Source organism: Moschus berezovskii, chromosome 14, assembly GCF_049115385.1.
Source record: "Moschus berezovskii isolate FMDL1 chromosome 14, NW_MosBer_1.0, whole genome shotgun sequence".
Taxonomy (NCBI): domain Eukaryota; kingdom Metazoa; phylum Chordata; class Mammalia; order Artiodactyla; family Moschidae; genus Moschus; species Moschus berezovskii.
In genome coordinates, this window is record NC_142473.1 from 66,266,223 (window position 1) to 66,282,373 (window position 16,151).

Genomic DNA, 16,151 nt, shown 5'->3' on the forward strand with positions numbered 1-16,151 from the left:
GTGTACATGTGTCCCCCATCCCAAACCCCCCTCCCACCTCCCTTCCCATCCCATCCCTCAGGGTCATCCCAGTGCACCAGCCCTGAGCGCCCTGTCTCATGCATTGAACCTGGACTGGCGATCTATTTCACATATGGTAATATACATGTTTCAGTGCTATTCTCTCAAATCATTCCCTCCCTCTCCTTCTCCCACAGAGTCCAAAAGTCTGTTTTCTACATTTGTGTCTCTTTTAAAATTTCATCCTTATTCAAAATTTCAGTGTCACACCTGATTTCAAGCTCTCCTTTATCACGGTGCAAGTCAGTTTCATGACATGAGAAGTTTGTGGTAGGGAAAGCAGCGCATTAACTTTTAATTTTCATTCTTCTTCAGTTCTGCTGCTGCTGGGAGCACATCACTTTTGCTCCCATTCCACTGAAGAGAGCTTAGTCAGAAGGCTACCTACAGCAGCAAGTCAGTCTGGGAGACAGTGCTGCCAAGTTTCAAAGAGAGAGGATGATTCTGCTGGAAGGCAGGAAGTCTCCACTACACTGCTGTTCTACATGGTGTGACCATGGAATTTACTGTTCAAACCAGGACATGCTTGAGGATAAAATAATTAGTCTGAGATAACAAGTGAACTCGAACCATTTGGGGAATTCTCTGCTTAATAAGTCTTCTCTAACCTTTCTTCGGATGGCCTTTCCTGAGGCAATCTGTCATTCCTTTTGTGTTGCCAGAGCAGTCTGTTCATAATTCTAGCACACCAACTCACACATTTGCATGATTAGCTATTTACTAACTTTCCACTCTGGGCTTCCCAGGTGGAGCAGTGGTAAAGAATCTGCTTGTCAATGCAACAGATGCAGGAGATGTGGGTTCAATCCCTGGGTCAGGAAAACCCCCTGAAGGAGGAATGGCAACCCACTCCAGTATTCCTGCTAGAAAATTCTGTGGACAGAGGAGCCTGGCAGGTTATAGTCCATGGAGTCGCAAAGAGCTGGACACAACTGGGCACAGGATGAAAGAAAGATACAAGGATAAAAACAGAAGGCCTTAACTCTAGTTTGTACCACCACTACCTTCCTTTCATACACACACTCACACACTCTGACTCTACTCTGGTTTAACTCCATCAGGAAGACTGCTCGGATTGGTTCTCAGTCCTGGGAAGGGAGCCCATCTTGATGCTGTACAGTAAATGTGCAGGGTGCTATTACAGCATTCATGCAGTGAATTGGTGTCTCTTGCACACTGTTCTCTTCCACCAGACTCTGAGCTCCTCTAAAACTGACTCTATATTCAACTCTATTTCCTTAGTGCCTAGCACATAGTAGATACTTGACAAATACTGGTTAAACTGAACAGAGTTGAAGACCTGGGAATGGAATACATAGAATTCTCAAATGAAATTCCAGAAATCCCTGAAGCTTGGTAAGGAGGATAATGACTCCATCTTGTGGATCTATCTTCATCCATCAAATCTGGCCTTTTAAAATTATGTATTGGGTGACCTTCATTTCAAGGTTAGGAAAGGTTGTAACAGGAAACCCTGAGGCTGCCTTTTATATCAGCTCTGGCATCTCTAGAGCCTTAGTGTCCATTCCTGTTAGAAAAGCCTAACATGAGTCCTACTGTTGGCTTTTTCTTCCCAGCTGTTAAGCCTTGTGTTCTGAAGGGCTTGGAGTCACAACTGCCAGTTGTCATTCTGACCAGAAACATTTTGGCACACAGACACTCATTGTATAAATTTGTAACTAGTGTGTGCTGAAGAATTGATGCTTTTGAACTGTGGTGTTGGAAGAGACTCTTGAGAGTCCTTTGGACTGCAAGGAGATCCAACCAGTCTATCCTAAAGGAAATCAGTCCTGAATATTCATTGGAAGGACTGATGCTGAAGCTGAAACTCCAATACTTTGGCCACCTGATATGAAGAACTGACTCATTGGAAAAGACCCATATGCTGGGAAAGATTGAAGGTGGGAGGAGAAGGGGATGACAGAGGATGAGATGGTTGGATGGTATCACCAACTCAATGGACATGAGTTTGAGTAAACTCCAGGAGTTGGTGATGGACAGGGAGGCCTGGAATGCTGCGGTCCATGGGGTCACAAAGAGTTAGATATGACTGAGCGACTGAACTGAACTGAGTGTATAAACTCAGGACATTACAAAATTTAGTTTCAGTTTTCAGAACTTGATTTGGAGTCTAAGTTTTTGCTGTCCTTTACTTCAAATCCTGTTCATTAAAAAAATTAAGTTGACTTTTGTTGCCAAGAGTGGTTTGAATTTGGGTGTTGCAATTTGCTTAAAGTGGATTCCCTTCTGTTCTCCAAAATTTTTGATCTCTCAATTTTATCTAGTACATAGATACTTTGGTTATTTTATATTCAATATTCTGATTTACCATCATCATCCACAATTAGAGAAAAGAGAATTGTTGAGGCCTTACTGTGTGCCAGACATTGTGTTTAGTGTTTTACCTGTATTTCTTTAAGAAAGATGAATGAGAAAATACAAGTCTGCAGAAGGGATGAATAAAGGATAGATATATTTAAACTATAAGTGCTAAAACATGACCCAAATTTCTAGACACAAACTGAAATCTCTATGGAAAAAACAAATCTCCTCCCTCTGAATTCTTCTAGTTTATGTGTGTGTGTGTGTCATTTGTACAGTATTTTGCATCAACATCACTCAAAGAAATTTACTCAGTACTTATTTTGTGTTAGTACTATAAAATAGTGATTAACAGGACACTTCCCTTCTAGATATTAAATTCTTAGATGGCAGACAGATGTGGGACAAACAGCAGTAAATATGACAAGCATTAAAAAAAACAAAAGGCAGGATTTCTGGGGAGAGCTAACCTAAGCTCGAGGCTAGAGCAAGAAATGCCTCTCTGAACTAGAAATGATCTGAGCTAAAGATGGGCAAGAAGGCACCAAGTCAGGTATGACAATGAAGAGCATTCTAGGCAGAGGAAGTGCTAGAGTCACCTAGCCCACAAAACATATTGCACAGTATCTTACCTATATTCACAGTATCTTATTAATTATGAAATAATTCAGAAAGGAATCATTATTGCCATTTTACAGGGACGAAAACAAAGACTCAGAGATTAGATCAATGAATAAGATTGGAACCCTTGCCTATCACAATCCAAAGCATTTCCACTATCTTTAACCTCCTCAGAAAGCTGCCTGCATCAGCTTCCTATCGGACCAAAGGTTAGTAAACTTTCTCTGTGAAAAGACAGATAGTAAATATTTTAGGCTTTGTACACAAAGAAGGAACATTAAGGATAAAATATAGGAATTTGACTAACAAGAGAAAAAACAATTTTCATAAGCTTTTGATGAAATTCAAAATATAATAATAATGATAAGAATAATTGAGTATAGTGTTTTGAACTACTGGTCGAATAATGAGAAAAATTAAATTATTTTGAGAGGAACAATATTTCAGTTAATTGGGGTTTAAAGCTAAATGTTCCCTATAATAAAAAAAACACAAATAATCAGCTGTGAAAATCATTCTTAACATGTGGATCATACCAAAACAGGCGACTAGTCAGATTTGGCTCATGGGCTATTGCTTAGCAACCCCTGTACTAGGACATGGCCAACAAGAATAGTACTATTTAACAGAAATTTAATGTGAGACACATATACAATCTTAAATTGTCTAGTAGCCATATTTTTTAAAAGGTAAAAAGAACAGGTTAAACTTATTTTACTAATTTATTGAACCAAAATATTACCATTTAAACATATAATCAATACAAAACTTATTAATGAAATATTCTGCCTTCTTATTTCATACCAACTATTTGAAATCCAGTGGGATTTTCATACAAACAGCATGTCTCAATTTGGACTAGTCATGTGCTAAATACAGCACAGCTCCAGAGAACAGGTCTGTTGGGAGCGAGAAAAGTAAAAATGAGAAAAGCAGATCATATAGAATTTATGTTCAACTGAAGAGTATGAATTCTGTCTAAAGGTAGCAACTGCCACTCAGCCTCACAAAATGTTGTCATGTGGAAAAGGGTCTAGGATATTGTCAGATGTTCCACATTTTCTGAGAAAACGAAGTCTAATTTTACATTAAAATGCAAAAATCTCCTGATTTCCAGATATCTGAAACTATTTTTTTTTTAATTCATACATACTGTGTAGGTCAAACAATTCAAACCTGCATACTAAATTTGGCCATGACTATCTCTATATTTGGGCTTCCCAGGTGGCCCCAGTGGTGAAGAATGCAGGAGATGCAGCTTCCAACATGGGCTGGGAAGATAACCCTGGAGGAGGGCCTGGAAACTCACTCCAGTATTCTTGCCTGGAGAGTCCCCCGGACAGAGAAGCGTGGCGGACTACAGGCCATTGGATCACAAAGAGTCCACTGAAGGGACTTAGCTCACACACGTCTCCACATTTATGTCCTCTCGCCATGTCTGTCTTTTCAGTATCTAAGGTATCGTACTCATATGTGCTCAGTAAATCACAGGACTTTCAAGTTAAGGCAATAAATATCTGCCAGCAAAATACTTTGAATTTTGAGTATGTCAAAGGGATGATGATGAAAACAATTATGGAAGCAATCATATCCACATTTTAAATCACCTTATAAAAGTAAGTTTACCTACTGGGAGTATTCAATAGTGTTTTAAATAATAAAATTCTTCAATTAAAAGTATCCATAACCACAAAAGCCAAAAGGTGGAAGCAACCTAAATGTCCATTGACAGAAGAATCAGTAAACTAAAGGTGGGATTACAGGTAGTAGAATATTACTCGGCCATGAAGGAGGGAATTCTGACACATACTTTGATATGGAGAAACCTTGAAAACTCTTTGCCAAGTGAAATAAGTCAAGCATGTGTGTGTGTGCACTGAGTCACTTTAGTTGCGTCTAACTATTTGAGACCCATGTGCTGTAGCCCACTAGGCTCCTCTGTTCATGGGATTCTCCAGGCAAGGATACTGGACCTCTTCCAAGCGATCTTCCCAACCCAGGAATTGAACTCATGTCTCCTGCATGGCAGGCAGATTCCTTACCACTGAGCAACCTGGGAAGCCTCCAAGCCATGCACAGAAGGCCAATATTGAACAATGTCTTTTCGTTCAAATTGTGGTAAACTCCTTTGGATGCCTAAAAGAGTTGGTAAGTTTGATTGGTAATGAGCACTCTGTTTATATGCAAATAAGCCCTTCACAAAAGTATCTGAGAATGCTTCAAAACTGTTGCTTTCCTGAGTATTACATGTAGTCCCTCCTAATATTATTCTCATAATTACTGGGGATTTATACCAATAACAATAATCCTTCCCTACCTTGAGGACTATTAAGAAAATCAAATGAGATAACTTTAATCCAGAAAAATCACATCATAAACTACAAAGCACCATAGAAATATTTTTATTATCAAATAACTAATGAAGCAAAGGTCAATTTTTACCATGATTACATCAGGATCACATATTCTGAAGTCAAGTCTGAATTAGTAATATACCAAAATGGCTTGCTCTCCTCCAGCCAGACTTACAGGCAAAATAGTCTCCATTTCCTCTAATCCAGGTAGGGACAAAAAAACTGGTATCCAATCTGGGATCTTCAAGTACAATTTCACAGGGCAAAGGCTTCCCAAAACTATTTGGATACCTTCTCTGTGATCCAGCTAGATTTGCATTTATAGAGAATTCAGAGCAGGACGCTCCTAGCTCAATACTTCGAACATCTAGTATCAAAGAACTCTCATCTCCATTTTCCAACGCACCATCTGTGTCTGGAATTCATTTCCGAGGCAGGTCATAGAGTCAAAAACTATGATTGAGAAAGGAACTGTTATTCACAATGCAGGCAGTAAGTGTGAACCCAGATTGCAAGGGCAATCAAATCTCATGCTTCAACAAAGAAAATGATCATTTGCAAGGTCAGGAAGGAATTTCCTCTTCTCCTTTAACAGGAAATACCAGGCAAATTGACAATGAATTGTAGGGGTGGGGGTAGAGGAAATTTATCTTGGTTCTAAAATACAAAGTATTCATGATGCTCCTTTTACCAAAAAGATCAATGGATTAGCCATGTAGGTGGCATGATCTTCTCTGAAAGGTCTGTATCCCGTGTCCGTGTCTCCGATCATTCAATGCAATATACGTGCCTTGGTAATAAACCCAAAACAATTCTTGAGTTGATGGTCATAATAATGGAATTTGATCTCCATTAATTCGTTAATTTCTGATGACCTTAATGCAGCAACACTCTAGCAATTCATTTTACTGGCACTTTAGTTTCCTTAAAATTTGCAGTTTTCTTAACGTAAAAAACTTATTAATGATTATCAGCACTTTAACCATTATGTAAGACTCACTTTAGATATGCTGAATATAAGTAAACATGTATGTTTCATGAATAAAGTTCCTAAAACTAATCATATATTTTAAAATATATATCTTTTAATATATTTTTGGTTATGCTGAAAAATCTAATCAATATACATTATTAATGTTTATCATTTACACTTTTTTAATGCTTGTTTTTACTATATCTATTACATATAAGATTGAGAATTCATACCTCAGAGCTTCACAAGTTATGATACTACTTGGTTTGTGACAATCAATAACCTATTATCTTAGCATAAAAAATTTCATACTGTGTAACTGGGATATGCTTTGTCTACTGGCATTGTACCACAGTTCTGTAGGGGATTACAGGTGTGTTTACAATACGAGGGTAATAACATGAATTATAATTGAAAATTTTACCTCTTTGCCTTAAAAAGCTACCTGTTTTTAAAAGATCACTCTTGATTTTCTAGAGGGTTGTTGCTGTTGCTACTGCAGTTGTTCTTGAACCTGAGTTCCAAACTCCCCAAGAGAGCAATGTCCAAGAAGGTGTTAGTACCTGATTCTGCTAGCAGGTACTACTTGAATATCCAGGGTTACTCATATCCCAGAATGACAAAAGAATGGTTTAAGGGAAGGGCATTTGTTGAAAGGTAACAAATAATGCTGTGAAACATTTTTCAAAAATTCTTTGTTACAGAATCCAGCATTGCTTACAAGAATGCCAGTCCTGGATCTACTTCCTTACACCCCTGAATGAACAAAGGATCAACAATGATAAAATCTCCATTTATTTCCAGCACTGACTGTGCTTATTTCTGTAAAAGTTGGATTACGAGTAAAGAGCACAGCCTCCATCCGATCCTTACTGTTTCTAGGAATTTGTTATGCTTGTACATGGTTTAGAAATAATGGAATTTTATTAAAATTCATTAACGCAATTCGGGAATTAAAAAAAAAGCTTTCCCTCTTTCTTAGCTATTAGCTGCCTTTTTTTTTTCCGCCATACTCAGCCTGACCCAGCCTGTGAAGCTGGAAGTTGGCAGCTGTGATTGCAGTACAGATTTCACACAGTGTAATTACTGCAGTGACATTGGGACGGAGAGGTACAAAGAAAAAAAAGAGGCCCTACAGGTTATTAGCACTAAACACTGGGAGAAATCAAACGGGGAGTCAATGCGTAATTTCGAGGCCTATCAAGCCTCATCAGGAACAGCAGGGAGGAAAGTGCTTCACTTCATCATCTCACTCTCTGACTTTTGTTGAAAATTACAGTAATTAAAAAAGAGCTAAGTACTTCTCAGGCAAGGGGTCTTTTCTTTACCCATCACCTTTTAGTTGGCTGCTGATTCTGTGTGACCTTTTCCTTGGCTCTGTCTATCGCAGTCAACACGGATCTTTGCTGAATGGCTCTCTGAAACCTAATTACTATCTGCTGGGTGATGCGGTATTGATCAGAAAAGGTGGCACGGCAAAATAAGAGTACCAACACTGTGGCCCCAGCAATCGAAAAGTAATTCCAGCCCCATAGAAACAGCCCTTCCATCCCACTTATTAGGAGCAGCTGCGATGTTGCCGAATCGATACACCACACTGGATTGCTTCTTTGACTAAAAAGCCGTCTTTTTTTTTTTTTAAGAAGTCAGGTACAATCAGCGGCCTCTGACTTCAAAGGACTTTGCCCTAATGCACTGTGTGAGTGAACAAATTCTATGTTGGCAAACATCTTTAGTACCAGGAGTGGTGGTGGTTGTAGCGGTGGTGTTTTTTTAATTCAGTACATTTGTTTAGCATCATAATGGCCTATCAATGTGGCTGATCCATCCAGTAAAGCATCAGTTCTGACTTTTAACAAAAGAGGCCATGAGCTATTATACCCTATCAGAAAGAAAACGCTCAAATACATTGGGAAGCATAAACTAATCTAAATGGGATAGTTTAGTACTAAAAACTTCATCATATTTTAACAACAAAAAAATGTACATTTTATAAAATGCAAGAGTAATTAACCTTGCATTTTAGTACATAAAACAGGTGAAAGCTGAGTTTGGATTAATTGATTTTTAATATGTAGAGAAACTGAGTAGTGTGTATTATAGTGAGAGAATATTTTTTAATCACTTTGTTATTTCAAGGAAAAGAAAACAAATGCATTCTATTTGCATTAAATGAAAGATGAACATTCAAATTTCTTTAAATTCCAGCATTTAGAATTTGGTGTTTGGGTAATACCATCTAAGTTGTGATAAAGTTGATTAAGTTGTGAATAAGTTGTGAATTGTTTGGAGTTTGAGCAACCCTTATACAGAATTTTGCAACTGGGGATACATAATTAATCATATAAAACTGCTGTCATAAATAGTCTAAGAAGAACTCAGTTTCTATTTTCTGACATCTCTAGCTTGAACAAGTAACATAAGATGGGAAGAGATTTCACCTGCAATTATTTTATTTGTTACTAAAAATTGCATCATACTTCCAATCTTTCATATATTTGAATAATATGATTCAAATATGTCATGCTTATTTAAAATATCTTGTCGACTAACTCATCACTATCTACATGAAAGCCAAACCATTGATGCAGGCTATCATTTGTGTATAAGAGATTATTTAAAGATAATAACAGGAATTTGATAAATCAAAAGCATCAATGAATTACTCAAGAATTTTACCTAAAACTATTATTTCAATTTTCTTTCCAAGAATATAATTCCACAAAACAACTGCTGCACAACTCTGAAACCAAAATTACAATTATGAAAAGTGAAAATGAAACTCTTAGTCACTCAGACATGTCTGACTCTTTGCCATGCCGTAGACTGTAGCCTCTGTCCATGGAATTCTCTAGGCAAGAAAAATGGAGTGGGTTGCCATTCCCTTATCCAGGGGACCTTCCCAAACCAGGGATCGAACCCATGTCTCCCACATTGCAAGCAGATTCTTTACCATCTGAGCCATCAATTATAAGTATTCAGTTCAGTTCAGTTGCTCAGTCGTGTCTGACTCTTTGCGACCCTTTATTACAGACATGGGTTTCATCCATCTATACATGTTGAATGGCTTCCCAGATGGCTCAAGTGGTAAAGAATCCCCCTGCAATGCAGGAGACACAGGAGATGCGGGTTTGATCCCTCGGTTAGGAAGATCCCCTGGAGAAGAAAATAGTGAACCACTCCAGTATCCTTGCCTGGAAAATCCCATGGACAGAGAAGCCTAGTGGGCTACAGTCCATAGGGTCACAAAGAGTTGGACACGACTAAGCATGCATACATATACATGTTTAAAGGCAACCATAAAAATTAGCTCAGTTGTGAAGTCTGAGCTAGTGAAAAGTCCAGCTATATCTTTACTTTCCAAATAAACTCTACATCATCCCCTTTGACTTTTTTTTATTTCAGTTGCTCCATGTGGCGTGTGATCTTAGTTACCAGGGATCAAACCTGTGCCCCCTACATTTGGGATATGTCATCTTAACCACTGGACTGCCAGGGAAGTCCCATAAATGTGTTTTAAATATTAAAGGGCTATTTTAATCCAGTTTTGCTTCCATCTACGAATAAAGTAAAATAACATAGTGAGATCACTATGGTTATGTGGGAATAGAATGGTTGGCCAAAGTAACTGAGGAAGAAAAAGCTTCTAAGGAAAGGTAAATAGTTTGTCATAAAATTCAGTAAATACGACAGTTATTTGAGGTTTAGCCCAAAATTTAGAACATACATAATCCTGTGGTCATGTATGGATGTGAGAGTTGGACTGTAAAGAAAGCTTATCGCCGAAGAATTGATGCTTTTGAACTGTGGTGCTGGAGAAGACTCTTGAGAGTCCCTTGGACTGCAAGGAGATCCAACCAGTCCATTCTAAAGGAGATCAATCCTGGGTGTTCATTGGAAGGACTGATGCTAAAGCTGAAACTCCAATACTTTGGCCACCTCATGCGACGAGTTGACTCACTGGAAAAGAGTCTGATGCTGGGAGGGATTGGGGGTGGGAGGAGACGGGGATGACAGAGAATGAGATGGCTGGATGGCATCACTGACTCGATGGACATGAGTTTGAGTGAACTCTGGGAGTTGGTGATGGACAGGGAAGCCTGGCGTGCTATGATTCATGGGGTCGCAAAGAGTCAGACACGACTGAGTGACTGAACTGAACTGAACTGAATTCTCAAATCCTGGGAATGTTTACTATTAGAGGTAAAAATAATTTTTGTTGTTTAGCTACTGAATTGTATCTGCCTCTTTTGCAATCCCATGGACTATATAGCCTGCCAGGCTCCTCTGTCCGTGGGATTTCCCAGGCAAGAATACTGGAGTTGGTTGCCATTTCCTTCTCCAAGAAATAATTTTGCATCCTATTAAAAGTTTCAGAGGTTACTAATATAAATATATGATTAATTCACATCTTGTAGTCAGGCAGCATATACCCACATATGTGTTAATTATCTTGTGATGGAAGAATATTATCATTATGGCTTTTATCTTTTACTATTTTAAATAAAATTTTTTACTTCAGAACAAAATAGAGTTTTACAGAAATCATGTAGTTGATTCACTTCATTGTATAGCAGAGACTAACACAACACTGTAGAGCAATTATACTCCAATTAAAAAAAAAAACAGAATAGAGAGTTCTCCTGTATACTCCCACTCAGTTTCCTCTATTATCAACATTGGATTACATCTTACATTTGTCACAAGTAACAAACCAACTTGATACAATATTTTTAACTAAGTCCATACTTGATTCAGATTTCCTTCAGTTCAGTTCAGTCGCTCAGTCATGTCCGACTCTCTGCGACCCCATGAATCACAGCACACCAGGCCTCCCTGTCCATCACCAACTCCCGGAGTTCACTCAAACTCATGTCCATCCAGTCAGTGATGCCATCCAGCCATCTCATTCTCTGTCGTCCCCTTCTCCTTCCGCCCCCAACTTTTCCCAGCATCAGTCTTTTCCAGTGAGTCAACTTGTCGCATGAGGTGGCCAAAGTATTGGAGTTTCAGCTTTAGCATCAGTCCCTCCAATGAACACCCAGGGTTGATCTCCTTTAGAATGGACTGGTTGGATCTCCTTGCAGTCCAAGGGACTCTCAAGAGTCTTCTCAAACACCACAGTTCAAAAGCATCAATTCTTCGGCGATCAGCTTTCTTCATAGTCCAACTCTCACATCCATACATGACCACGGGAAAAACCATAGCCTTGACTAGACGGACCTTGGTTGGCAAAGTAATGTCTCTGCTTTTTAACATGCTATCTAGGTTGGTCATAACTTTCCTCCCAAGGAGTAAGCGTCTTTTAATTTCATGGCTGCAATCAGCATCTGCAGTGATTTTGGAGCCCAAAAAAATAAAGTCTGACACTGTCTCCACTGGTTTTCCATCTATTTCCCATTAAGTGATGGGACCAGATGCCATGATCTTTGTTTTCTGAATGTGGAGCTTTAGATTTCATCTAATGTTCTTTTTCTGTTCCAAGATCCCATCCAGGATACAACATTACATTTAGTTGTCATGTCTCCTTAGGACTCCTCTTGGTTGTGATAATTTCTCAGGCTTTTTTGTTCATTTTTGATAACTTGAAAGTCTTGGGATTACTGGTCAGGTATTTTAATGAATGTTCCTCAACTGCAAGTTATCTGATATTTGTTCTTATGATTAGATTGCGGAATTCCACAGAGGTAAAGTGCTGTTTTCATCACATCACATCAAAGGTGCATATTATCAACATGGCTTATCACTACTGTGTCAACTTTATGACCTGGCTGAGGAAGTGTTTCTCAGGTTTTCCTACTATAAAGGTGTGAGAGCTGGACCATAAAGAAGGAAGAACGCCAAAGAATTGATGCCTTCGAACTGTAGTGCTGAAGAAGAGTCCTGAAAGTCCCTTGGACAGCAATGAGATCAAACCAGTTAATCTTAAGGGAAATCAACCCTGAATATTCCATTGGAAGGAATGATGCTGAAGCTGAAGCTCCAGTAGTTTGGTCGTCTGATACAAACAGCCAACTCATTGGAAAAGTCCCTGATGCTGGGAAAGATTGAGGGCAGAAGGAGACCAGAGACTCAGAGGATGAGGTGGCTAAACAGCATCACTGATACAATGGACATGAACTTGAGCAAACTTCGGAGAGATGGTGACAGACAGGGAGGCCTGGCATGCTGCAGTCCATGGGGTTGCAAAGAGTTCAACAAATCACTCTTTTGTTTCCCTTTCATAAAGTAATCTTTGAAAGGAAGCCACTATCAGAGATCACGCTTAAGCAGTGGAGAGTTACGCTCCACCTTCTTGACCATACAGTACCTACGTCGATTATTTAGGATTTCTTTGGCAGAGATCTGTTGCTTCTCCCTTATTTATTTGTTTGTTTTCATATTGTCATCAGCAAAGCCCAAGAAAATTCCCAGGAAATAAGAATAGAATCTGGATATTAAACTCGAACCCTTTTGTTTCCTCCTTCCCTCTGTGGCTGTGCTAGTTTCACTTGCTCATAAGGTGCCGCAGGCAGAGACCTTGAACCTGGTCCTTCAGACCAGAATCTCTAGTGCAGAGGCGCCACACACAACAGTGCAATTCAAGCTGGCGGCAGCAGGCTGTGTGTGGAGTCTCTGCACTGGGTGCTGTGATCTGGAGACTGAGCAGCTCAGCTGCACCACCCCTGAGAGAAAGCCACCTTCTCCCGGGCTCTGAGGGAAAAAGAGCCACACCCCACAGCCCATTGGGGAGCATTCTAGAACACAAAAGTGTACCTCTTCAACCTTTGATCAAAGAACAAAACTTCCGTTGACTTTTCAACTGAACTCATTCATAGGCTCCGATGACACTGGGCAGGAGAACCCTAGCTGGAGTCCGACTCAAAATGGTCAGTAACAACATCATTACAGACTTATAGATATTTATTTTATACATTGGGTTACAGCTTGGCTATTGGGAGCTCTTCTGGTTAGTTTCTACATCTCTTTGACACACTCCCACTGTTGTATGTCTTTTGAGCAGTTTTTTCTTTTAAGCACTATAAGATGCTCCAGGAAACTCATGTATTTCCTGCCCCAGTCCTAGAACCAAACAGTTCTCCTAGAATCCTTTGTTTCTTTTATTGAAGAACAAAATTAAAAAACAAAATCTGGACACTAGGAGTATTATTGCTTTTAAGCAGTTTCAGCCGACTGAGCAAGCTATATATGCATATATCTATAAATATTTCTATATGTAACCATCTGTATCTATATTAGAGTTCTAAACATGAGTTCACACTAATGTCTCCAACTCTGATCTATGGACACATGGATGATTCCAGCCTTCTTCCCTTGCTTGTTTGTAACCTCTCACTTCATAGTTAAAAAAAAAATCTTGCCTGCTTCAGTCTGTCATGTATTTATTTAATTCCAATACACACATACAATGTTTCCAGAATTATAATCTCAGATACCTGTGAAAAACAACTTTATCAATAGAATATGTGTGTACGGCCAATTCCTTTTGGATTTAATTTTATCGACTGTACTCTTTTCCAGCTACTTAGATCAGTATCTTTTCTTCCTATCCCTTCCAGTGAGGATAGTTTCATACATTTATAATATACGTGATTATTTTGTTACAGTCTGTATTACATCCTAGAATCCCCCAGTGTTCTAATTTACATGTTTCTGTAAAGTTCTATGGGTTCTGCTATAAAAGTCCATAGATAAAATTAAACATAAAATTTAGCATCCAATTCATTTTTGTACTTCATTTCACAGCATTTAAATTAGTCCGGTTCACACATAAAATAGTTGCAAACAGTAGTAATTTTAAATAGCTTTCCTTGAAAATTTCAGAACATTCTTCAACAAAACAAACACAGAAACTTGAAAGGGAATAAAAGACAAAAATGTTTCAAAGTTATATTGCTAACAACATGGAACAATTGCTAGACTTTCTAATCACAAATAATAAAGTTGGGGGATAAGTTAATAAATATTAAAGTTAGGTAAAAAATGACCAAGAACTTACAAAAAGCAATGACACTGAACTCATGTCCTGATAGCTACACACAATACAGTAAACACCAAATTAACTCTAGTAAAATGGGAAATGAATAGGTTAGATTTAGGAACTGCATTCACTGCTGCTATAATCATACTATACAGTTAGGTTGTTTGTTTTATAGGATTTTACCATGATGTGATATGGCACTGAATAAGTGAATTTTGGCCTATCACAAGCATATTTATTTTGTAAATTCAGCCGAATCTTCCCTGGCATTGAACTCAGCAGGGTACAAGGATACTACAAAATAAAGCTTGCTATATAGCTTTTTGCATGTAGTGCCTAAATTATTGTAAAGGTCGTTCTAGCACTATTAATTGATGGCATATTTAAAAAAAATTCAAACCTGTGCACACGCACACATGTGTGCTAAATCACTTCAGTTGTGTTCAACTCTTTGCGACCCTATGAACAGGAGAGACATTACTTTGCCAACCAAGGTCCATCTGGTCAAAGCTATGGTTTTTCCAGTGGTCATGTATGGATGTGAGATTTGGACTGTGAAGAAAGCTGATCGCTGAAGAATTGATGCTTTTGAACTGTGGTGCTGGAGAAGACTCTTGACAGTCCCTTGGACTGCAAGGAGATCCAACCAGTCCATTCTAAAGGAGATCAGTCCTGGGTGTTCATTGGAAGGACTGATGCTAAAGCTGAAACTCCAATACTTTGGCCACCTCATGCGAAGAGTTGACTCACTGGAAAAGACTCTGATGCTGGGAGGGATTGGGGGCAGGAGGAGAAGGGGACGACAGAGAATGAGATGGCTGGATGGCATCACCGACTCGATGGACATGAGTTTGAGTGAACTCCGGGAGTTGGCGATGGACAGGGAGGCCAGGAGTGCTGTGGTTCATGGGGTCGCAAAGAGTCGGTCACGACTGAGCGACTGAACTGAACTGAAAGGATGTGAAGAAAAAATTTTAAGAAATGAAAATGTTAAATGGCTTTTAAAGATACAAAAATATTTAACATAATTTATAAGACAAGAAATGCAAAATAGAGCTCAATGAGATTGCTTACCTATTAGACTGACAAAAATTAAAAACATTAGTGTACAGGTAAATAGATACTCTCCTGTACTACTGTCTTGGAAAGCACTTTGATAATATCTATAATGATTTGATTTTTTTCAGTTAATAATTCTACTAAGAATACTACCTATACATACTCATATAGCCCCAAAAAGTGTACACAAGAATAGTCACTGCAGCATTGTTTATAATAATCAAAGATTGAATAAAAACCAAATGTTTATCAATAGGGGGCTGGATAAATAAATCATGATAAATCCATAAGCTATAAGTCAGATATACAAGGCACAAAATGCTCCTCAAAATACATTGTTAACAGAAAATAAGGTAGCATACAGTGTAAATAAATAGGCTGGAATTAATGGAGAAAGAAAAGGAAGAGAAGGAGAAGAAATAGGAGGAAGCAAAGAGAGGTGATATATACCTATAAGCTTGTTCATGAATAGAACATTCCCAGAAGAATACCCAGGGGGACTAATGTTGCTTCCAGGGGTTGGAGAAAGGGAGATTTCTTTTTCTTAGTACACTCTTTTGTATTCTTCCAAGAATTTTGAGCAGCTTTTGTTCTGGACTATCTTTTCAAGAAAGTTTGAATAGTGAACAGCTTGAAATACAGGAGTAGCATCATCCTCTGGAGCAAAGATTCGTTTCCTGAATAGAATCATAGAGAAAATAGCTCCTTCTCTCTCTAGCGCAGAGACTAGTGCAGGTTTGCTAGTTATCTTCTTATACACCTAGAGGTTTCCAACTTTGGG

The 16,151-nt window shown here is 38.6% G+C and overlaps 1 protein-coding gene across 1 annotated transcript in view; it reads right to left on the bottom strand.

Annotated features, from left to right (window-relative positions):
• The window catches only part of LOC148775652 (doublecortin domain-containing protein 1-like), a 175,557-nt gene that overhangs the window by 16,466 nt on the left and 142,940 nt on the right, over window positions 1-16,151 (bottom strand). Inside the window, exons 9-12 of the mRNA XM_088843396.1 lie at window positions 15,386-15,393; window positions 12,826-13,067; window positions 5,533-5,772; window positions 5,321-5,328 (exon numbers count right to left, since the gene is read on the bottom strand). Of these exons, the coding sequence (XP_088699522.1) occupies window positions 5,321-5,328; window positions 5,533-5,772; window positions 12,826-13,067; window positions 15,386-15,393 (498 nt within the window). The remainder of the gene's footprint in view (window positions 1-5,320; window positions 5,329-5,532; window positions 5,773-12,825; window positions 13,068-15,385; window positions 15,394-16,151) is intronic.